At 42.8% G+C, this 25,300-nt stretch overlaps 1 protein-coding gene across 1 annotated transcript in view; it reads left to right on the plus strand.

Annotated features, from left to right (window-relative positions):
- Window positions 1–25,300, plus strand: part of STXBP1 (syntaxin binding protein 1) — a 74,311-nt gene that overhangs the window by 15,260 nt on the left and 33,751 nt on the right. The window contains exons 2-3 of the mRNA XM_047069904.1: window positions 20,901–20,950; window positions 22,565–22,646. Of these exons, the coding sequence (XP_046925860.1) occupies window positions 20,901–20,950; window positions 22,565–22,646 (132 nt within the window). The remainder of the gene's footprint in view (window positions 1–20,900; window positions 20,951–22,564; window positions 22,647–25,300) is intronic.

Consider the following 25,300-nt stretch of genomic DNA (forward strand, 5'->3'; position numbering starts at 1 on the left):
TAGAGAAATAACCTTTTCCAGGCTTTAACTGAGACTGAAAGATCTGGTCAGTTTCTCATGGTGGTAATACCCATTCTTTCCCTGCCTCCAATCTCTTATTAAAAATATCCAACAGGGGCGCCTGGGTGGCTCAGTTGGTTAAGCGTCCCGACTTTCCAAATTGGGCTCAGGTCATGATCTCATGGTTTGTGAGTTCAAGCTCCCCATCGGACTCTCTGCTGTCAGCACAGAGCCTGCTTTGGATCCTCAGTCCCCCCCTCTCTCTGCCCCTCCCCTGTTTGTTCTCTCTCTCTAAATAAATAAATAAACTTAAAAATAAGTCCAACATGCTGAAAAGTTGAAAGAACAATATAAATCACCTGCTACCTCCTGCCTGGATTTAACAATTCTTAACCTCTTGCTATCTTTGTTTTTATCTCTCTCTCTCTCTCTCTCTCTCTCTCTTTTTTTTTTTACTGAAGGGTTAGGGGATTAGACATTGCAGAAGAGAAAAATAGCGAACTTGGAGACATAGCGGTAGAAACTGTCCAAAGTGAAACAAAAAAGACTGAGGAGAAAAACAGAAAACATCAGTGAGCTGTGGGACAACTTCAAGGAGTGCAATTTATATAATTGAAGTCCCTAAAAGAGAGAAGAATGTGGGGGTGGGGGGGGGAGAAGAACGGGGGAGGGTATTTGGAACTATTTCCAAATTTGATGAAAACTATAAACTCTCAGATCCAAGAAGTTCAGTGAACCCCAAGCATAAGCAACATGAGGAACTCTGCACCAAGACACGTTATAACTAAATTGCTTTAAAAAAGTTATAAAAAGAAAAATTTTTTAATGTCTTACTTATTTTTAAGAGAGAGAGTGTGAGCAGGGGAGTGGCAGAGAGGGAGACAGAGGATTGGAAGCAGGCTCTACGCCGACCACAGTGAGCCCTATGTGGGGCTCGAACTCAAGAACTCACGAACGGATGCTCAACCGACTGAGCCACCCAGGTGCCCCCAAAGTTTTAATTAACCAAAGAGAAAAGACACGCTGTATACAGAGCAGAGATAAAGGTGGTGCACATCTCTTGCCAGGAACAATGTAAGCTAAAAGGCAGTCGAGCAGTAACTTTGAAGGACTGAGAGATATAAAATATTAACCTAGAATGCTACACTCCAGAGAATATGCTGTATCCTTCAGTAACAAGGCAAAATAAACACTTTCAGATATTAAAAAAAAAAAAAGTGGAGAGAATTCATCAGCAGCACATTTGCCCTATATGAAACAATACCGCAGGGGAACCTGCCTCTCCATGATGGAATGAAGGGCACCAGGCACATGGACTGAGTGAGTGAATATAAACCCACATCATTCTGAGACTGGTTATCTTCCCTCTGGTACACCACTTACTCGGCTTCCTTCTGTTCACCATCCTCCCAGGATTTTTTTTCGCCTCTCTTGTTTTTTTATTATGTATTTATGTAATCTCTGCACCCAGTGTGGGGCTTAAACTCATGACCCCAAGATCCAGAGTTGCATGCTCTACTGACTGAGCCAGCCGGGCACCCCAAATTCATGGTGTCTGGGAGGGATTTTTTTTTCTTAAGCTTTACTTTTTTTTAAGTAACCTCAACGTGGGGCTTGAACTCACAACCCCAAGATCAAGAGTTGCACACTCCCGTCTACTGAGCCAGCCAGGCACCCCTCACCTCTCTTGTTTTGAATCATCCTGTCTTCCGTATTTCATATCTTCGTTTCTTGGTTTACTCTCCTGTTTGGGTGGAGCTCACCTCCCAGGAGCTTCTGGAAAAAGGGAGGTGGTTTTTTGGAGGCCTTGCACGTCAGAAAATATCCTTATTTTACTCTCGTACTTAATTGATGGTTTGGAGGAACAGAGAATCTTACATTGGAAATATTCTCCTTCAGAATTTTGAAGATTGCTCCATTGTCCTCTCGTTTCTAGTTTTGCCTTTGATTCCTGATCCTTTAGTATGTGTCTCATATCTTCCCCTCAAAAACTTCCACTCTCTCCTCAGTGCTGTGAACTTTCATAGTGATTTGCCTTGGTATCTGTTTGTCCTTATCCATTGTGCTGGACGAGGGTCAGACAACTTTCTCTATAAAGGGCCACCTAGTAAATACTTTGTTTTTTGTGGTCCACATATGATCCGTGCCATATCTTCTTTCTTTTTTTCCCCACCTCTTTGAAAGTGTAAAAGCCATTCTTAGCTTAAGGTCTACACGAAAACAGACTGCAGGCTGAATTTGGCCCACAGGCCATAGTTTGGTGATCCCTGTGCTAGACGTTCAGTGGACCTTCCAGTCTGGCAACTTATGCCATTTACTACTGGGAACATTTTAAAAATAATTTCACAATGATTCCCTCTCAGTTTTTTCTTTATGGAGTTAATGCTATTTAGATGTTGAACCTCTTGGATTGGTCCTCCAATTTTCTTATCTTTTCAGTTATTTATCTCTTTGACTCTTTGCTGTGTGTTCCAGATTTCCTAACCCTTCTATTTACTTTTAAATTTCTGCTGTCATGTTTCTTAAACATTTCTGATACTGTGTTTTAATTTTTTTTTTAATAGCCTTCTATTCTTGTTTCATGGATGTGGTGTCTCTCTCTTTAAACAAAATAAAAATAAAAAATTCCCTGCATCGTCTGTTTCCTCCAGGTTTTGTTGCTTTGGTCTCTATTTTCCATGTAGGAACTTTCCTTAGATGGGTGGCAGATCCTCTCTGGCTGCTTGTGATGAAGAAGAGAGACTTAAATGCTGATTGGAACTCTGGCCTTACGGGTGGGGCTGAACTGGGTGGGCTGTTAGGGAATCCCCAATGACAGTGTCTTTAGATTTTTCTTCTTGGGCTTGATTTTCCAGAGAAGTCTCTCCTGCTTGGAGGATGAATGTCTGGCTGCCAGAATGCTGGCAGATGAGTGGATGGAGAGGGCCAGAGGTGTGGAGGGTAGTCTTCAGCAGGCTGCACACATGGTCATTGAGTCCCTCTGTTTTCAGTATTAGACTCACACTCTGAGCTGTGGCTTAGGTCTCCCAGTCCAGGGACCCTGTAGACTCTACACTCTCTGGAGAGGAAACTTTCATTGTTCTGCCATGTTGGGAGAAGGATAATCACCCAGTGATGGGAAGTGGTAGACGGGATCTAGGGTATAACTGTTTCCCAAGTCCCTTTCTACCAACATGCCTTATACTCGCCCCCACCCACCTTCTTTTAAGTGTTAGAGGTACCTGGTTCTTCCAGTTCCTCAAACCGTTGAGGATTCTATTTTGCACATTTGGTTGGTTTTCAGTATTTCCTACTTTTGGTTTAAGATTCCACTTCAGATGGATTCAGCTTTCCTAGACCTGCTAAGTCACTTACCCCACGTCTACTGTAGAAAATAAGACTACAGGGGCACCTGGCTGGCTCAGTTGGTGGACCATATGACTCTTGATCTTGAGGTTGTAAGATTGAGCGCTACATTGGGTATGGAGATTACTTAAAAAATATATAAAATATTTTTATTTTATTTAATTAATTAATTTTAATGTTTATTTTTGAGAGAGAGAGAGAGTATGTGTGTGCAAGCAGGGAGGGGCAGAGAGAGAGGGAGAGACAGAATCTGAAGCAGGCTCCAGGCTCTGAGCTGTCAGTGCAGAGTCCCATGTGGGGCTCAAACCCATGAACCGCGAGATCATGACCTGAGCTGAAGTCGGACACTTAACCGACTGAGCCACCCAGGTGCCCCCCAAAAAGTAAAATCTTAAAAAGAAAGGAAGACCACAGACTCAGAATTTAAAAACAAGACTGTCAGGGGTGCCTGGGTGGCTCAGTTGGTTGAGCATCCAACTCTTGGTTTTGGTTCAGGTCATGATCTCACAGTTCGTGGGTTTGAACCTCATGTCATGTTGGGCTCTGTGCTGGCAATGCAGGGCCTGCTTGGGATTCTCTCTCCCTCTTTCTCTGCCCCTCACCTGCTTGTGCTCTCTCTCTCTCTCTCAGTATAAATAAATAAGTAAACTTAAAAAAAATAAAAAATTGGGGCGCCTGGGTGGCGCAGTCGGTTGGGCGTCCGACTTCAGCCAGGTCATGATCTCGCGGTCCGTGAGTTCGAGCCCCGCGTCGGGCTCTGGGCTGATGGCTCAGAGCCTGGAGCCTGTTTCCGATTCTGTGTCTCCCTCTCTCTCTGCCCCTCGCCTGTTCATGCTCTGTCTCTCTCTGTCCCAAAAATAAATAAATGTTGAAAAAATAAATAAATAAAAAATAAAAAATTAACAAAAATAAGACTGTATCATCTATAAGAACTGAATTCCAGGAAGGAAGGAGGGGGAGTGGCCAGCAGCCAGAAGCTGGGGACCACCACACCCTAGTTTCTTAACATAGCAAAATGACTGGCTCTTTGGGCCACTTTTTTTTTTCCCCTTTCCTTTCTTGCTGAGAGAATGGAAACAGTCTTCGAAAGTTCTAGGGCTAACTGGGCAGCAAACAAAAGCCTGACTAAACAAACAGGTGGGGAAAAAAAACCAACAACATTTGGGACGCCCCAAATCCAAAAAATTTCATTCTGAATGAGCTCATTAGCTCACTCTGAAGCAGGGAATGAAGTTAAACCTAAGATCATTTCTTCTGATACTGGGTATTCCCTCCTGGACCCCAACATACTTCTTCAGTGGAGTGGTCTTTGGCATGGAGCTACGTTATACAATATGGAGAGACAAATTTCCCCAGTCAGTTCTCCACCACCCACCCTTCCCTAAGTGAAGGCTGGACAAAGACCACTATCCCAATACACAACCAACTGGTGTTCTGAGGGCAGTATTCAGATAATACCTAGGAACATGGGGAGGGGGCAAAGAGAGTACATTTTTATCTAAACAGACCACCAGAGAGAATTGCCCCTGTCTAGGTGATTTAAGCAGAAAAGGGGGAGGGGGGCGGATAACAACTACATGGGAGAGAAACTTTGATAAGGAAAAAATGATAGAAATATGGCACATAGACTGAGGTAAAGAATTTATTCTGGAAGAAGACTCATACAGAGAAAACAATTCAAATCACTGTCAGACAGGAAATGATGAGCCAAGAGCTCAGATGTAAGGTGCTGTGAAATAACAGAGCAAAGTGGGAAATGGACTGGTCAGGCCGAGGAAATGGAAAACAATAGTAGCACTCCAGAACTAACAAACCAACTCTTAGATGTAAAGCAAGCAGCATCTTTTCTGCAGGCAATGGAAGACTGACTTGAGGAAAACACCCAGTCTGCATATTCAGTGAAAGTTAGTGTAAACTCAGCTGTTTCTTTTGGATTTTCAGTGTTTCTTCTGGGAGCTCCACCTTCTTCCTGTGCCTGATGCTGGGCCCAAACCCCTGGAGGATGTTTTCTTTTCCTGGTATATAATTGTAACCAGTTACATGGATTTGGGAAAAGGAAGCAGCGCTCCTGGAATTAGACCTTTTTATGTGTTGGGGGCTGGGAGTGGTGGTGCAGGGAGGTTTCCTCCTTCTCGAAGCTTCCCTGAGGCTTTTGTCTTACATCAGTTTGACACCTGGACATTAGCTGTATTGGTGGTTCCGGAAGGGGCTTGAGTTTATGGTCTTGCCATACTTGTGTGAGACTAAACATTTTTTATTTTTATTTTTTATTATTTTTTTAACAAAGCTTTTTTTTTTTTTTTAAGTTTATTGTTTTGAGAGAGAGTGAGTGGAGGAGGGGCAGAGAGAGAGAATCCCAAACAAGCTCCGCACTGCCAGCACAGAGCCCAACGCAGGGCTCAATCCCACGAACCGTGCTGAAACCAAGAGTTGGATGCTCAACTGACTGAGCCACCCAGGTGCCCCGAGACTAAATATATTTTACTATCTCAGACCTGAAGACCCTGAAGCAGGTTAAATCTTAGAACAGAACAGATTGGGCTGGTGAGAGTCTTGGACTTGAAGATAAGGTGATTCCTACCATCACTGTCATAGACAAGTCACTTATCTCTGGTGGGTTCAGTTTCTTTATAAAAATGGACTAGATCAGGGTTTCTCAACCTTAGCACTTACCACTGGTTTTTGCTGTTGTTGTTTTGTTTTGTTTTTTTACTTTAAAAAAATGTTTATGTTTTGAGAGAGTGAGAACGTGTGCACCACTGCGGGAGGGGCAGAGGGAGACAGGATCAGAAGCAGGCTCTGCACTGTCAGCGTGGAGACCAATGCAGGGCTCAAACTCACACACCATGAGATCATGACCTGAGCCGAAGTTGGACACTTAACCTACTGAGCCACCCAGCTGCCCCCAACCTCAGCACTATTGACGTTTTTGGGCTGGGTGAGCCTGTGCATTGTAGGATGTTTGACAGCATCCCTGGCCTCTCCCTACTGGATACCCATAGCACCCTCCAGTCATGACAGTCAAAAATGTCTCCAGACATTGCTGAATGTCCCCTGGTGACACAATCACTCCCCACTAAGAACCACTAGGCTAGATGATCTTGTGTCTGCTCTGGGTTTCTGGAATTCATTGAAACATTCTATTCTTTTTCCTTCTTTCCAAAGTATGTTTTCTCCGATCCTTAATCCTTACTGGGAGGGAAACTCCCATTTAAATCGAGAAATGTCATTTGGAGCCATTAAATTCTGCACCTACGAATTTAAGATACTTGCCCCATCTTGGGTTCCTGCCAAGATCAAGTTAGATACCTGTTCTAGGTCCTTGCAGTTCAAGGAAGAATTACTGCAGACATCATAGTGTGTATTAGGAGGAGGACAGGCTTTTTGCAGAAAAACCAATACAGGCTGGCAGAGTAAATGAGACATTAACAGATGAGATCTGCTGCTGTTCATGATATATATGTATATATGTATGTATATATATATATATATATATATATATATATGGGCAGTGTGTTTTCTTTCTTTCTTTCTTCCCCTTCTCTCTCTTTTTTCTCCTTCCTTCCTTCCTTCTCCTTTAGCAAATATAAAACACTTCCCAAATAACTGCATGATAGTATCACTGTCTTTTTTTTTTTAAGTTTATTTATTTATTTTGAGAGAGAACCGTGAGCAGGAGAGAGTCAGAGAGAAGGAGAGAGAGAGAATTCCAAGCAGGATCTGCACTGTCAGTGTGGAGCCCAATGTGTGGCTCGAGCCCATGAACCATGAGATCATGACCTGAGCCAAAACCAAAAGTCAGAGGCTTAACTGACTGAGCCACCCAGGTGCCCAGATAATATCATTATTTTGTATAAGAATGGCCCTCATTCTTGAGTCCTTTTAAAAATGTCTTATTCAACAATGGTTATGAGGTAATCATAGTGCTCTGTCCTAGAATATTAATTTCCATTTCACCACTTTGTGTCTTTGGTGTTTTTGTTTCAAAACATTAATATAACTGAATAGTATTTACTACATAAACTATTGATTTTAAGAAGATATAAATTGTTTTGGTTTCCTTTTTTTTTTTTTTTTTGAGAGAACGAGTGACAGCAAGTGTGGGGAGAGGTTAAGGTGGGGGGGGGAGGATCTTAAGCAGGCTTCATGATCAGCACAGAGCCCAATGTGGGGCTTGATCTCATGACCTTGGGATCATGACCTGAGTCTAAATCAAGAGTCAGATGCTCAACTGACTGAGCACCCAGGCACCCCTTGGTTTCCATTTTTTTTTTTTAATGCTTTCATTTACTTTTGAGAGAGCAGGGGAGGGAGAAGCAGAGAGAGAGGGAGACACAAGATCTGAAGTGGGCTCTGTGCTGAGAGTGGAGAGCCCCATGTGGGGCTCGAACCCACGAACTGTGAGATCATGACCTAAGCCGAAGTCGGACGCCCAATCGACTGAGCCACCTTTGGTTTCCATTTTTAATTGATTTTTCTATTTGTGTGTCTTTTGTAACCTCACATTTCCTTTAATCCAAGGGATATTGTGTTGAAAGCAGCCTTAGAAAGAAGAAAATAGCTTCTTTGGAGCTGAGGTGAGGTGACAGCATCCAGAGCAGAGCCAGGAACTCCTATTTCTAACCTTGTTCTGTCCTCCCTTTGAGATTTCCTTTCTGTTAATCAGAATTCCAAGATCTGTGAGGCTTTGCTTTAGAGACTTTCTAGCTCCTTGACCTTTTGACTCTAAACCTTAGGAAGCTGAGTGGGGAAAATAAGATAGAAAATGAGAAACCCCTGTGAAAGAGACAGTGAATAGTCCTTTCTGTAACTCCATCTGGCATCTTCATGTACTGAGGTTAGGATTTGGTTTCTCGGACATCAGGCATTTATTTATCGTCATGCTTTCCTCTCAGACATTGGCAGAGGCCCAAGTGTTGGATGTCATAACGTTGGACATTTGAGTCTTATGCAATCTGTGGGTGTGCTTATAAGGACAGTGTAGTCAAGTCATTGACTACATTGTTCACCAGTCTCGGAATGTTCTAAAGCTTGTGACGACTCCCAACAATTGGGCCTTCCCTTCCCTCCCACTCCTCACCACCCAAAAAGCAAATCTAAATAGGAACATTCCCAGGGTAAGCAGTTATAATTGAACAGCCGTTACAGGGAGCAGTACCTCATTCTTGCCCAGTGGCTAACAGTCTGTGGTCTCTATTTTGGTCTCTCACTTTCACAAAGTACAATTCATATACAGAATTATAGTAAATTATAATTTTAGGTAACTGATGGTCTATAGGAGTGAGCCAGGTTAGCTGTCTTCAGATGAAGACTATAGAACAATTCCATATTAAACAAAACAGTGTTTGTTTTTTGAGTTTGAAATTTCCATCTAAAATTTTCTGACTTTTTAAAAAACAGCTTTCTTGAGATATATTCACACACCATACCATTCATCCACTTAAATTTTTGTTTAATGTTTTTGTTTTATTTATTTATTTATTTATTTATTTATTTATTTATTTAAGAGAGAGAGAGAGAGAGAGACAGAGCACGAGCAGGGGAGGAGCAAAGAGAGAGGGAGACACAAAATCTGAAACAGTCTCCACACTCTGAGCTGTCAGCACAGAGCCCGATGCAGGGCTTGAACCTGTGAACCTGGAGATCACGACCTGAGCGGAAGTCGGATGTTTAACCAACTGAGCTACCCAGATGCCCTGCCATTCACCCATTTAAAGTGCATTTCAATGGCTTTTAGTATATTCACAGAATTGTACCTCCGTTATCACAGTCAAATTTAGGACACTTGCATTACCCCCAAAAGAAGCTCCATTGCTCCTTTGACATCACCCCCAGCTCCCCCATCCCCCTGCCCTAGGAGAATATTGATCTACTCTCTATCTCTACCGATTTGCCGATTCTGGACACTTTGTATAAATGGAATTCATACAATTTGTGGTCCTTTGTGACTGGCTTCTTTGACTTAGTGTGTATTAAAGATTCATCTGTGTTGTAGCATGTATCAGTATTTCATTCCTCTTCATGGCTGAATATTCCATTGTCTGAATATACCACGTTTATTTATCCATTCATTGGGTGGTGGCTGTTTGAGTTGTTTCCACTCGTTTGGCTCTCATAAATAATGCTGCTATGAACATTCATGTGTAAGTTTTTGTGTAGACCTCGGTTTTCATTTATCTTGGGTATATACCTTGGAGTGGAATCTGGATCATATGGTAATTCTACGTTTAGTGGTTTGAGGAACTTCCAGACTGTTTTCCAAAGCAGATATGCCATTTTACACTCCCATTAGCAGTGCAGGAGGGTTCTGATGACTTTTATTTTATGCTTCAGGTGTACTGTCTTATTTCCCCAAATGGACTGTGAGTTCCTTGAGGTCAAGGATTGATTTATACTTAAAAATATGTATGTTCTGAATAGGCTTCCTGTGGTTCTGTGCATTCTGTTGTGCAGGTGCTAGACACTTAACTTCTCTTGGCCTCAGTTTCTTCTTTGTAAAATGGGAGTGATTATAATAATTAATATCAGAGGGGCAGAGTGAGCTTTAAATGAGACGATGCATGTAAAATGTCTAAGACCGTGTATTCCATATAGTAACTCTTAAATGAGTGTTAGATACTACTATTGTGGGCACGTTTTAGAAATTGAGACTGAATTATTGATTGAGCTTTTTCTTTAATATGAGCTTTTAAAAGTATTTTGGCTAGGTTGTGATGTCTCCAACGCTGGTTAAAAATTAACTTACAGAGAAATGCTATAGAGAAGAAACTTTGGACTTGAGCTTTTGTATCTATCTATATATACATCCACGTAATACCCACACTCCTCACTGCATTTGAGTGAGGAGAGTTAGGGAAGGACATTTCTAGGTCTTTCTGGCTTGCAAACTTGGGACTAGCCAGAATAGCCATAGTTTACTTGTCATGTTCCTCAAGAATAAAGAGTTCTCTCTCCCTAGCAGTCCTGGTGAAAGAGTCCCTGAGACTGTTTTCATCTGACAGTGCTCTTTGAATTGGGAGTTCTGAATCTTGGGGGATGTCAGGAGAGTGGCGGCCCTGGGAGGGGGTGTGTAGGTGGTTGCAGAGAGCTCCTGGGTAAAATCACCTTACTCAGTCACGAGATGCACTATGAACAGAACCGCTTCTTTCACTCCCAGCAGGCACTGCTCAGTCATGCCACTCGGGGGTTCATTCATTCTATAGGCACTTGCCAGATCGTTATTTTATGCCAGATCCCAGAGACGGGTGGGAGTTGAGGGTGCAGGGATGGGAGGAAATTGTCATGTTTGAAGGTGAATGAATGAGGCTTAGTGTTCCAGGAGCAGCATACTATGCGTGACTTGTGGAGTCCTTGGTGAGGAGTTACTGCTTTAAAGACCAAGTGAGACTCTGGGGCGACCTCTTCAAGTGCCTCCTGAGCCATTCTGTCCCTCACTGAGCTTGTTGGGTCTCCCCATAATTGCTTTCTCTTTATTCCTGGACTGTCCCACTCTTAATCCTGACTTGAGGATTTTGCGTCTGCTCTTCCTATGCCTGGAAAACTCTTCCCCCCAGAACTTCGTAGTGTTGGTCTCCCTGGTCACCTCTTCAGAGGACGTTCTCCCAAATCCCCATCACACTCTTGTTGATTAGCCTTTTTAATTTCCTTTGAGCACATACCACTGTCTGTAATTGTCTTGTTTACTTCCTTGTGTCATTGCTCTCTCTGCCCCTACACCTCCAGGTGTAAGCGCCTTAAGAGCAGGAATCTTGTTTACTTGTTCACCGTGGTCTTTCCAGCGTCTGGAAAGATGTCTGACTCATAGCAGGTGTTCAGTAAGTCATCATTGTTGAGTGGATGAAAGAATATGTATGCAGGGAAACAAACTGGAAAACAGGAGACATCACAAACCCCGTGGAGGAGCAATAAGAAACCGATTGGAAATAACTGGGTTCTTCCTTCTTAGGAAGGTCAAATACCATCTGAAGTAGATGATGATGGTGATGGTAAAAACCAAAAGTTTTAAGTATTGAACTGAGTGCTTTACACACATGAATTTGTTTAATCCCTGCAATAACTCTCTGGAGCATGTGTGGTCATTCCCATTTTAAAGATGGGGAAACTTGGGACGCCTGGGTGGCTCAGTCGGTTGTCCGACTTCAGCTCAGGTCACGATCTCACAGCTCGTGAGTTCGAGCCCCACGTCGGTCTCTGTGCTGACAGCTCAGAGCCTGAAGCCTGCTTTGGATTCTGTGTCTCCCTCTCTCTCTGCCCCTAACCCACTCACATTCTGTCTCTGTCTCCCTCAAAAATAAAAATAAACATTAAAAAAATTAAAAAAAAAAAAAGATGGGGAAACTGACACAGATTTGATAACTTGCCCAAGGTCCACAGTAAGTGGAGGATCTGGCTCCAAAACCCATCTGAATGATTGCTCTAGTATGTCAAGGTGATCATTGAAATGAAACAGAGAAAAGCACACCTGGCTTCAGTTTCAGAGCCCAGTCCAGGCTAGAGCTCAAGAGACTATATGTGTAGTGGGAAGATCATTTCGTTGGGGTCCAGAGAGAGACCCATTTCTGCTCACTCTGGAGTGACCATTTAGTGGCCTTGTCTACTCCAGATGGCTGTGTTTTGCAGGGAGTATCTCGGTCCCAAAAAGAGGGACCTACACCCTGGTCTTAAATGATCTGTAAGGTTCTTTCCAATATATGAGTTCTTAAACCCCAAAGAAGTAGAATCATGGAAAGTTACTCAGGCCTCAGCTGAGGAGCCATGAATGTATGTGCATACATTCCCATACACACTTGAATGTGCCTAGAAAAAAGGATCTGTGAGGGTGCCTGCTAAACTTGTTAGTGGGTGTCTCCCCTCAAGAGTGGGGGTAAGGAGAAAAATTTCACTTTGTATTTATACTTCTATTTGAAATTTTCAACAAAAATGTGCTACTTCTGTATTATTAAGAACAACACAAAGGCGGGCGTGGCTCAGTCGGTTAAGCGTCTAACTTCAGCTCAGGTCATGATCTCACCATTTGTGAGTTCAAGCCCCACGTCGGGCTCAGTGCTGACAGTTCAGAGCCTGGAGCCTGCTTCAGATTCTGTGTCTCCCTCTCTCTGCCCCTCCCCCACTCACGCTCTGTCTCTGTCTCTCAGAAGTAAATAATAATAATAAAAAAAGAACAACATAAGGGCAAAAATTTGTAGATACATTGTAATTTGTCATTAGATTGCCAACAGTTTATGTATAAATGAGTATTTCTAAGGGGAGATTTTGACAGTACTTGGAAGACTTGTTTTCAAGTATTTGAACCATTGTCTTATGTGTCGTTTCACCTTAAACTCATTCCACTCTGGGAGGTGTGGCTGTTTAGCCAGGAGACCCTTCGACTCAGAGCGAGACAAAGGGAGGTGGTTGCCATCTTCAGGTATCTGAAATGCTGGCAGCAAAGAGGAATCGACTTGTCGCCTCAGAGCAGAATTGCCAGCGGCACGTGGAATCGGCCCCGGGTGGGGTCCCAGCCCAACAGACAGTGGTGAAGGGTGGGGCCGTCTCCCTGGGGTCGGGCTACTGTGCGGCCACGTAAAAGTCCTGTTGGCTCTTAGGTATTTACTTTGTACCTGCCACCCTACTAAACGTTTGACTGTGATTCCCAGGATTGCTGCAGGCAGATATTCTGTGTCCTTCTTACCAATGTGATACCTCGTTTTGTTTTCTTGTCTAAATGAATTTGCAGAACAACGTTAAGTAACGGCAATTTAAAAATATAGTTGTGTGTGTCTGCGTTGTGACATTAAATACCTGTGGGCCCCTACTTGTGTTTTCGGTTTTAATGCCTCTGTTTGTAGATACACAGAGGTCTCAGGGCACCTGGGTGGCTCAGTCACTTATGCTTTTGACTTCAGGTCATGATCTCACGGTTCATGAGTTCAAGCCCCGCGTCGGGCTCTGTGCTGACAGCTCCGAGCCTGGAACCTGCTTTGGATTCTGTGTCTCCCTCTCCCTCTGCCTCTCTCTCTCTCTCAAAAATAAATAAACATTTAAAAAAAAGAAAGAAAAAAAAAAACCCTGAGGACTCTCTGTCTCCTCAGAAGGGGTAGAAGGAGTCTTCTGTTCAATTTTGTATATACACTTAAGATCTATATTGTAGGGGCGTCTGGGTAACTCAGTCGGCTAGGCGTCCAACTTCGGCTCAGGTCATGATCTCACAGTTTGTGAGTTCAAGTCCTGCATCGGGCTCTGTGCTAACAGCTCAAAGCCTGGAGCCTGCTTCAGATCCTGTGTCTCCTTCTCTCTCTGCCCCTCCCCCACTTGTGTCCTGTCTCTCTGTCTCTCAAAAATAAATAAAGGTAAAAAAAAAAAAAAAGATTTACATTGTATACATTGGCATGTTCTTGCCATTATTCTAAAACATCACATGTTTGTCAGGGGTCAGAGTAGTTGTAAAGTTTTGGGTGAAGTACCTGTAGAGTTTGCTATCTAGTATTTTCGTGATTATTCTAAAACTGTATTTTGAATATGTACTTTTTTTTTAATGTTTATTTATTTAATTTGAGAGAGACAGAGGAGAGAGAGAAGAGGCCAGTGGAGGAGGAGCAGAGAGGGAGAGGGAGAGAGAGAATCCCAAGCAGGCTCCACACTGTCAGTGCAGAGCCTGATGTGGGGCTTGATCTCACAAACTGTGAGATCGTGACCTGAGCCAGATGCTTAACTGACTGAGCAACCCAGGCGCCCCTGTACTTCTTCCTAATAGGTTTTTACATTATGTTAACGATCTTTATTAGTGGAAGCGACATGTCATAATTTTCATAAGGAAATAATTCCTTGTCTGTATGAACAACATACTTTATAGTGACACCATAATAGGTGCCTTTTATGGAATGCCAGGCACTTACTAACCATTGTATCTCACTGATCTTTATAACGGGTCATTAGAGTATTATACTTCTAATTTTGCGGGTGAGAAAACTGAAGCCTGAAACATGTTAAGCTTGCCCAAGTTCACACAGTCAGCAAATGCCTGAACCTGAAGTTTCCCTGCTCTAACTTTAGAACTTCGCGTGGCACTTTTTGTTTTTTAATTGTGAGAGGTGGAGGTGACCTTTGCTTGAGTAACTAACCTCTATATTCAAGAGGGTGTCTTTTAGAAGAACTGCTACTATTCAGCCAGAATGATTCTGGAAGCTCCCTGTACTTTGGGTTGGTAAAGAGGAGGGCAGCTGTGGCCTGAGTTCAGACTCCCTTAAATCTCTCTGTAGAATATGGTGGCACTTCTTCTGATCTGGTGGCACGGGACTTACGGTGCACCTGTTCGGGGCAGAGCATTAGGATATTTGAATCCCCCATAGTTTTAAGGTCTTTGGTAATGCTCACATTTCTCCCCCAAACTTCCAGCCCAGCTAATATTAGTCGTGCTGTTTCCGATATTTTGGTGTTCCATGGCCTTAAGTGTCCTGACACATGTCACTGTGAAAGGCAGTAATGGGTGCCAGGGCTATAAGGGCAGGGCTTCACAAGTGGGGAAAGGGCTTGCAGCTATCCCTAGAGCCAGTGCTTTGGAACCAACTCCAGTTGGTATGTTGGGTGCATGTGATGAAGATATCCCAGATAATCTTAGATACTTGCTATTTTCCTTGAGTTTGGGAGTCACGCAGGACCTAGAGCATGTGGTTGAGAAGGAACCTATTTGCTTAACCCCTTGTCCATGCGGGAAGCAGAGTCCACCAGGGCTGTGGTCTTCATGATTATAGAGAAGTTGAAGCTGCCCTAGTGTCTTCTGTCCCATCTATATAAACTGGGTGGGTGATGGGGTGGACATGTTGCTATTGATGCACGGTTTGGTGTGTAGAAACAAGACCTGCTGGTTGGACCAGCCTCAGAAGGTTTTGTTGTTTCTTTCCATACAAAGAGAACTTACAAGAGAGATGAAATGTGATTGCCAGGGATTATTTGTGAGGAAGTAGCCCAAGCTACTTGATTCTTAATGCTAAAATGGGCTCTAATCCTTGTTTCCTTTTTGGTATTGGATTAGAAAAATGTAGGGCAGCATTAGAATCAGCCGTTAACAATACCCAGGACAAATATATCTCCTGAGAATTTCGGAATGGGAGTAACCAAGCAAGAAGGATTGAAGTCCAGATTTTTACCTCCAGCTGAAGTCACTCTTCCAAGCTCCAGAGCCACCTCCAGCTACCTGCTCATATCAACCTTCAGATATCTCTTAGCCTTCTCAGTCTTTTTTTTTAAATAACTTTTTTTAAATGTTTATTTAATTTTGAGAGAGCGCAAGCAGGGGAGGGGCTGAGAGAGGGGGCCAGAGGATCCGAAGCAGGTTCTGCACTGACAGCAGTGAGCCCGATATGGGGCTCGAATTCACGAACCAGGAGATCATGACCTGAGCTGAAGTCAGATGCTCAACCGACTGAGCCACCCAGGTGCCCCTCAATCTTTAATCAAAAAAGGACTCTTGGTTCACCTGGGTGGCTCAGTCGGTTGAGCATCCGACTTCGGCTCAGGTTATGATCTCACCACTTGTGAGTTTGAGCCCCACATTGGGTTCTGTGCTGACAGCTCAGAGCCTGGAGCCTCCTTGGGATTCTGTGTGTGTCTCTCTCTCTCTGCCCCTTTTTCGCTTGTGCTCCGTCTCTGCCGCTGCCCCTCCCGTGCTCTTGCTCTGTTTCTGTGTCTCTCTCAAAAATAAACATAAAAAAAAAAGTACTCTCGATATTCTCCTACAAATCAGTTCTCCCTTTAAATCTTTTCTCTCAATATCTCCAAATGTCTCACATCAGTTTCTTTGCTTGAGCCCAAAACCCAGGAGTTATGTCTCTCTTCCCCTTCCTCACACCCCCCACAACCAATTCAGCAGCTAGCCCTGTTGATTTTACTTCCAAAATGTGTATCAAATCCATCTGCTTCTTGCTATGACCCCTGCCACCAATCATGGTTAGCTGATTGCAGAGGCCTCCTAGCTCTGCGCCCTGCTTTCATTCTCATCCCTTCCAGTCTCCCCTCTACAGCATTTCAGAGCATATTTCTGCCTTCAGTGGCTTTCCAGTGTGCTTCGGATAAAATCATATTCCCTGTCAAGGCCCTATATGATCTGGCCTCCAACCTCAGCTTATACCGTCTCCACTTCCAAGAAGATGTCAAGTTCTTTTTCCTTTTTCCAGCCCAAGCCTTTGTGCCTGCTCTTTCTTCCCAGCTTTTGAATGGCTGGCATCTTCCTTGTGAGGTTCACTTCCTCAGAGAGGCCTTGCCTGGCCCCCTGGTAAAGGTAGCTGTCCACACCTGTTTTTTTCTCTCATAGTCTTTGTTTATTTAACTCAGAGAGAACTTATGAGAAGCTGAGATTGCCCTCTATTCAACGTCTGCTTCCTCCACCAGGGTGTAAGTGCCATGGGAGCTGCACCGTATCTTCTGTGTATCCTTCCTGGTGCCTGGTCCACTGCAGGGCAAACAGTGGTTACTCAGCTAGTGTTATCGAATGTTAAGACTGGATCAATGAATGGATATGTTACTATATCATTATTTCTAATGAGTACATTGTATTCCATTATATTAACATAACCTAATTGACTTAACCACTGCCTTATTATTGGATGTATTTGTTACCGATTTTTCACCACACTGAAATATGGGAAATAATCTAAATGGCCATTGGGGAAATTGTTGACTAAACTAGGGACTATTATGCAGGCATTTAAAATCAGGAAACATTTCTATTAGTATGGGGCAATGAGCTTATTCATGAAAAAAGCATAATACAAAATTATACAGCATGATCTTAACTATGTTGAGGTGCATAGAAAAAGCTAGCAGGAAATAAACTAAAATGCTAATTATGTACTTCAAGTTGGCAAGATTACAGGTGATTTTTCTTTTTGTTTTTTTTTTATGTGCACAAGTAATACATGATATTTTCTTCTTTATACTTTTTTGTGTTTTCCATGCTTACTGCTGTGTGTGGCTTTTTTTTCTTTTTTTAATTTTTCTTTTTTAAATTTATTTTTTAATTTGCATCCAAGTTAGTTAGCATATAGTGCAACAATGATTTCAGGAGTAGATTCCTTAATGCCCCTTACCCATTTAGCCCATCCCGCCTCCCATAACCTCTCCAGCAACCCTCTGTTTGTTCTCTATATTTAAGAGTCTCTTATGTTTTGTCCCCCTCCCTGTTTTTATTTTTTGCTTCCCTTCCCTTATGTTCATCTGTTTTGTCTCTTAAAGTCCTCATATGAGTGAAATCATAGGATATTTGTCTTTCTCTGACTAATTTCGCTTAGTGTAATACCCTCTAGTTCCATCCGTGTAGTAGTTGCAAATGGCAAGATTTCATTCTTTTTGATTGCTAATAGTCCTTTGAATACATATATGTATGTGTGTATATATATATATATATATATATATATATATACCACATATTCTTTTTTTTTTTAATGTTTATTTATTTTTGAGAGAGACAGAGCATGAGCAGGGAAGGGGCAGAGAGAGAGGAAGACACAGAATCCAAAGCAGGCTCCAGGCTCCGAGCTATCAGCACAGAGCCCGACGCGGGGCTCGATCTCGTGAACCACGAGATCATGACGTGAGCCGAAGTCAGATGCTCAACTGACTGAGCCACCCAGGCGCCCCATATACCACATCTTGTTTATCCATTCATCCGTCAGTGGACGTTCAGGCTCTTTCCATACTTTGGCTATTGTTGATAGTGCTGCTATAAACATTGGGGTGCAAGTGCCCCTTCGAAACAGCATCCCTGTATCCCTTGGATAAATACTTAGTAGTGCAATTGCTAGGTCGTAGGGTAGTTCTATTTTTAATTTTTTGAGGAGCCTTCATACTGTTTTCCAGAGTGGCTGCACCGGTTTGCATTCCCACCAGCAGTGCAGAAGAGATCCTCTTTCTCCGCATCCTCACCAACATTGTTGTTGCCTGAGTTGTTAATGTTTGCCATTCTGACAGGTGTGAGGTGGTATCTCATTGTGGTTTTGATTTGTATTTCCCTGATGATGAGTGATGTTGAGTATTTTTTCATGTGTCAGTTGGCCACCTGGATGTCTTCTTTGGAGAAGTGTCAGTTCATGTCTTTTGCCCATTTCTTCACTGGGTTATTTGTTTTTTGGGTGTTGAGTCTGATAAGTTCTTTATAGATTTTGGATACTAACCCTTTATCTGGTATGTCATTTGCAAATATCTTCTCCCATTCCTTCAGTTGCCTTTTAGTTTTGCTGATTGTTTCTTTTGCTGTGCAGAAGCTTTTTGTTTTGTTTTTTTTTTTTTTCAATTTTTTTTTTTTAATGTTTATTTATTTTGGGGACAGAGAGAGACACAGCATGAATGGGGGAGGGGCAGAGAGAGAGGGAGACACAGAATCGGAAGCAGGCTCCAGGCTCTGAGCCATCAGCCCAGAGCCTGACGCGGGGCTCGAACTCACGGACCGCGAGATCGTGACCTGGCTGAAGTCGGACGCTTAACCGACTGCGCCACCCAGGCGCCCCAGAAGCTTTTTGTTTTAATGAGGTCCCAATAGTTCATTTTTGTGTGTGGCTTTTTATAATCAAGTAAAAAGTTTTTAAAGATTTTAGGAAACTTTTATGATAAATCAGACTATTGAAGATCATAAAAAGCAGAATTCAGAACCATTGTGCTCTAGAGAATGACCTAAATGTTTGAAACATGCTTGTTGGTGACAACTGCTCACCTTTGAGTCCTTCCAGGCCTGTGTATCACCTGGATTTAGAAAGAATGGCGAAAGTGGTATTTGCTGTGAAGACTCCATGGCTGGGTAGACCTGTGTGTGGTGTGGCGTTTATAGGAACTGTGGCTTATCAAAATGGTGATTTTGGTTGGGGGCATCCCACGGATGTACTCAGGGTTAGAAAGTCATCACAACTGCCTTTCACATCTGTTTTTGGAGCTTGAGGGGAGGCTCATGTGGCCCGAGGGATTGTCATAGCCTCTTAACTACTTCATTTAAGGCAGTGGTTCTCAAACCTGAGATCCGGTGGGGAGTCCTTGAGCAAAGCTGTCTTCATAATAAGACTAAGATGTTATTTGCCTTCCCTCTTACTCTCTCACAAGTATACAGTAGTTTTCCATATGCTGTATGCTCCATAACAGATTGCAGAAGCAGGTAGGAGAACCCAGTTGTTTTTTTAGGAAGCCAGACATTAAAGAGAATTGTGAAAATGTAAAAAAAAAAAAAAAAAAAAAAACAAAAAAACCCCACCAATATTCTCACTAAAAATTGTTTTATTTTAGACAGTCTAGTTACGTTTAATTAAAATGCTATCTCTGTTAACATATAATGGTTTTGTTTGTTTGTTTAAAGTAAGCTCTATACCCAACATGGGGCTTTAACCTGGAGATCAGGAGTCAGCATGCTCTACTGACTGAGCCAGCCAGGCACCCCTTTTGTTATTTTATTTTATTACTTTTATTTTTTTTTACATTTATTTATTTTTGAGAGACAGAGACAGAGCACAAGTCGGGGAGGGGCAGAGAGAGAAGGAGACACAGAATCCAAAGCAGGCTCCAGGCTCCGAGCTGTTAGCACAGAGCCCGACGCAGGGCTCAAATTCACAAACTGTGAGATAACAACATGAGCTGAAGTCGGACGCTTAACCAACTGAGCCACCCAGGCGCCCCATATTTTATTTTATTTTATTTTTTAATGTTTATTTACTTTTGAAAGAGAGACAGAGCATGAGCAGGGGAGGGGCAGAGAGAGAAGGAGACACAGAATTCGAAGCAGGCTCCGGGCTCTGAGCTGTCAGCACAGAGTCCAGTGCGGGGCTCGAACTCATGAGCCATGAGATCATGACTTGAATCCCCAAGTTGGATGATTACGAGCCACCCAGGCACCCCACCCCTCTTGTTATTTTAAATGAATTAGTGGATAGTTAAAAAAATTCTCAGCTTAATTTCTTTTTTTTTTTTTTTAAGTTTATTTCTTAGTACAAGCGGGAGAGGGGTGGAGAGACAGAGAATCCCAAGCAGGCTCCGCATTGTCAGCGCAGAGTCCAGTGTCAGGCTTGAACCCATGAAACTCAAGGTCATGACTTGAGCCATAACTAAGAGTCAGATGCTTAACCAACTAAGCCACCCAGGTGCCCCTCAGTTTAATTTCTAATATGGTAAACATCTATTGATATTTACGTAACAAACACTCTTTGGAGTCCTAAATTTTTAAGAGTGTAAAGTCCTGAAACCAAAAAGTTTGAGAACTGCCAAATTAAAGGAACAGGAAGACAGGTGCCTGACTGGCTCAGTCAGTAGAGCATGTGACTCTTGATCTCAGAGTCGTGAATTCCAGCCCCATGTTGGGCCTTGAGCTTACTTAAGAAAAAAAAAAATTAAGAATAAAGGAACAGGAACAGTTTGTGGTAATTTGATTATGGCTCAGTAAACAGATTGGTTGAATTGCATGACAAAGAAAACAAAGCCTGCTGGGGAGAAATGACCTAGTCTAGCATAATAGGCAGTTGTTGAAAGTCCTTGACATTACTTTAAGTTTTCCTCCCTCCTTCCCTGCTTCCTTCCTTACTTTGTTTTTTTCCTCTCTCCTTTTTTAGAGATCATGCATGATGTGATAAAGAAGGTAAAGAAGAAGGGGGAGTGGAAGGTAAGTAGAAGAAGCACAATTAATGGCCTTGACATTCATGTGAAAATAGAAGAATGGTGAAGGTTTAAGAAAGTGGAGTTGGAGGAAAGGTATATAAGTAGGAAATCAAAGACTTTGCTGTGTCCAGAGAGTACAGAAAAAGGTGATCCACTGTGCCTCATTATTATGTAGTCCTGGTTAAGAAATCTGGCCATAAGCTTCTCTTAAAGATCACCTGGTGGGACACTTACCAGAGGAGTTCTTTTATTCAAACAAAATCTTAACCCAGCACCCCTTCTATAAAGCAGAAGAAGGTGAAATTATTCTACTTGCTATGGGTGAGAAAGAAGGAAGCCCCTCTGGTGGCCCTGAAGCATCTCCATGGAGCCCAGGCAACTGGTCCATCCCCATTTATCTGTAACTACATAAGACCAAAAAAGGAAGCTTGTTTATTCATAGAACAGTGAGAGAAACGCTGGAGGCAAATGCTTAAGCCAGTCAGATTGATTACATCCTCAGTTACCGGAGTGGGTGATTCAAGTGGGAAAGGGTGCTGTGCTCCGTTCTGAAAGTCCCTTGGTTGTCTGAGATTGGGCATTATGCTGGCCAGGGGAACATGCAGTTTTACTTGAATTTCCCTGTGTGTCTTTGGAGGATTTATGCCAATCATTCTTGCCCCTAAGTTGTCCCACAGTCAGGAGCCCACACATTTTCAAGTTCACTTGGTCCAGGAACGACAGAGCTGCTTAGTACAGAAGGATTTTGGTCTCCTCTTCAGCCCTGTGAGATTCTGTTTTAGCCAGCACATCTCATCCTTATCACCCAGGGTGGAGGCCATCTGGCAGGAACTCTTTATACATGTCCTCTTTCTCTCTTACCCTTCCCATCAGGAATAGATTTACGGACTGGTGAACTTTGATCTTGAGAAAGTTGACTCAAAGTGAAAACTAATTGGTTCTTAGAGCTTTCCGCTCCACATTGTGTCTGGCTCCTGTTACCTCAGTTTGTATCATTAAAGAGGAAGAGAAGTAGCCTTATTTTAGATCCCAGCTTCTTCTTTCAACTGTGGGCTGAATGGAGATGGGAAGTTAGCTGACGAATTGCAGGGATGAAGCTTTTAGACCAAGCCTGGTATCTTCTCGTTCTCCCAGTGTGGACTGAGGTAGAGTATGCTCCCAGACAGCACCCCTGCCGGTACATCCTAATGATATTGACAACAAAGGCCTCACCTTCCATGCCATTTATGTAGCACGGGTGTTCCTTCTTGTAAAAAAATAATCTCCAATACAGGTTTCTCTGAGTGTGGGTGCTGTAGATGAGTCAGTCTTTCTTGCCTGCTTTCTTGCTTTTCTATGAGTAGTCATTTTCTTTATCATGGAAAAACCTTAATTTTTTTAAGTTGATACAGTTAAGTCAAGTTACCAAGAACAAACTCTAACTCCTAGAAGGTTAGGTCTGGGTGTGGTGTGGGAGATAAAAGCTAGCATGTATCTCAGCAAACTTCTGGCCCATCAGAAATATATATAACTTAATATTCTGTATTTCTGGGGCGCTTTTTGAAGTCTGACATCATAAGCTGATGAGAGAATCGTAGCAGGTCCCATGTAGGCTGTAAGCTGTTCTTTCTGCTTCCAGGTGCTGGTGGTCGATCAGCTGAGCATGAGGATGTTGTCCTCCTGCTGTAAGATGACAGACATCATGACCGAGGGGATAACAAGTGAGTGCAGCTCTCTCTGTCCTTGAGTGACGGTCAGGCCTTCTCCTTGCGGCAAGCTTTCCTCCTCCCTGTTTGTTATTATCTCACTTGACTTCAGATTCTTCCAACAACAGGCGTAGTAAGACTGCAAATTCTTGAGAGAGACCCAAGGCTTTCTTGTTCATCACTAAATTCCTAGCAGCAGATGCAGTACTAGATGATCATTAAATATCCGGTAAAGGATGCCGAAAGGAAGGTTAAATCAAGGGGGGAAAAGGCAGGCCACCAATGGAAACAACGCACAAAAGACCCAAACAGTCACCTAACAGAAGAAATCCAAATGGCCAATAAATACATGAGAAATTGCCCGCCCACATTAGTTGGTTAAAACCAGAATGAGATCTTGCTATACACTCATCAGATTGGAATATTAAAATTCTGATAATGCCAAGTGACAGATAAGATGTAGAAAAATAGGAACTCCTATATGACGGGGTGTCCACTGATGCAGTTACTTTGAAAAACACAGACAGTGTCTAGTAGAATTGAAGTGTGTGTGCTCTATAAGCCAGATGGTTAGACGTGTGTCCTCGACATCCTCAGGCTTGTGTGCCCAGAATGCACGTGCACGGATGTTCACAGAGCATTGTTAACATAGCCCCAGATTGGAAACAACTAAAACACCCGTGAAGAGTAGGATGGTTAAATAAGTTATGGTATAGTCACATAGCAGAATACTGTATAGCAACGAGAATGAATGAACTCTGACTGCTCACAAGCACATGCATAGATCTAGTGAGTAATGTTGAGCGGAAGAAACAATATTTACAGTGTGCTTCAATTTATATAAAGTTCAAAACTAGGCAGAACTAAGCTATGCTGTTTCGAAATGCAGTGTACATGGTAAAACCATGAAGAGACATGGTCACATTCAAGTCAGGATGGTGCTTCCCTTTGGAAGGAGGGGAGTGAGCACGTAGCAAGTGCATTTCTGTGAGTGCTGGCCAGTTCTGTTTCCTAACTGAGGTGACGCTTATGCAGGCCTTTACTTTTTTTTGTTTTAAGTTGGCTTATTTATGTTGAGAGAGAGAGACAGAGTGCACGGGAGGGGCAGAGAGAGAGGGAGAAAGAGAATTCCAAACAGTTTCAGCACTGTCAGCGTGGAGCCCGATTCGGGGCTCGAAGCCACTAACCACGAGATCATGACCTTAGCCAAAATCAAGAGTCCGTTACTTAACCCACTGAGGCACCCAGGTACCTCACCCACAGAGTGGTGACCCACGGAGGTGCCTGTAATTATTTGTATGTTTATGTTTTATTCACTCTTTGGAATGTGTGTTACAGTTTCACAACAAATAGGCTTTAAAAAAAATTTTTTTAATGTTTGTTTATTTATTTATTTATTTATTTATTTAATGTTTATTTTTGAGACAGAGAAAAAGAGTGGGGGAGGAGCAGAGAGAGGGAGACACAGAATCTGAAGCAGGCTCCAGGCCCGAGCTGTCAGCACAGAGCCCAACGTGGGACTCAAACTCATGAGCTGCGAGATCATGACCTGAGCGGAAGTCGGACGCCCAACCGACTGAGCCACCCGGGCGCCCCTAATGTTTATTTAGTTTTGAAGGAGAGAGAGAGAGACAGAGTGTAAGCAGGGCAGGGGCAGAGAGAGAGGGAGACACAGAATCTGAAGCAGGCTCCAGGCTCTGAGCTGGACAGAGCCCGATGCAGGGCTCGAACCCATGAACTGCGAGATCATGACCTGAGCTAAAGTCAGACACTTAACTGACTGAGCCACCGAGGCACTCCAAGAGGGATCATGGTTTTAATCTTTGAAACAGCATTGATTGAAAAGCATTCTCTTACGAGCTATTGTTTCAAACAAGGAAGTTAACTTGTTTTTCCTGTAAAAAAAAAAAAAATGTTGGATGGAACACACCTGTTTTTTTTTTTTTTTAATTTTTTTTTTTCAACGTTTATTTTTGGGACAGAGAGAGACAGAGCATGAACGGGGGAGGGGCAGAGAGAGAGGGAGACACAGAATCGGAAACAGGCTCCAGGCTCTGAGCCATCAGCCCAGAGCCTGACGCGGGGCTCGAACTCACGGACCGCGAGATCGTGACCTGGCTGAAGTCGGACGCTTAACCGACTGCGCCACCCAGGCACCCCCACACCTGTTTTAATAATACATCTGTTTCAATGCATTTCCTAGTTTTTTTCCTTGGAGATGTGTGGTTCACAGACTGTTGCTGGTCTTTGTCAAAATTATTACCAAATCACAATTACAGGAGGAAAAACTAAAAGCGTTGAGATTTCGTTAAGCTAAATGAATTTCATTCAAAGGTTTGTCCTTTATTCTAAGATTATGTTGTTCCTATTATTTGGTGTTAAAATATTTTCAAATTGTGAAATTATGGTAATAATATATTGTGGGCTTTCTTATTGATTAAATGTAAGTGAAATATATACATATGCATACCTAATGTAATAATTTGGGGAGGTATAATCACACCTTGTGAGTCCTTCATTTTTAAAAACTTTTTCCAAATCCAGGTAATCTGTCATCAGAAACATAGTCCTATAAATGAGAATACATAGCTTTTAGTGTGACTTTTTGTCATTCAGTGATCTAAGACCAGGCATTGCCCCTGTTTTGAGCTTGCAAAGCTATTTTTAAA

This window comes from Lynx rufus, unplaced genomic scaffold, assembly GCF_022079265.1.
Source record: "Lynx rufus isolate CCGP_SWC_20201006 ecotype Redwood Valley unplaced genomic scaffold, mLynRuf1.p SCAF_10, whole genome shotgun sequence".
Lineage (NCBI taxonomy): Eukaryota > Metazoa > Chordata > Mammalia > Carnivora > Felidae > Lynx > Lynx rufus.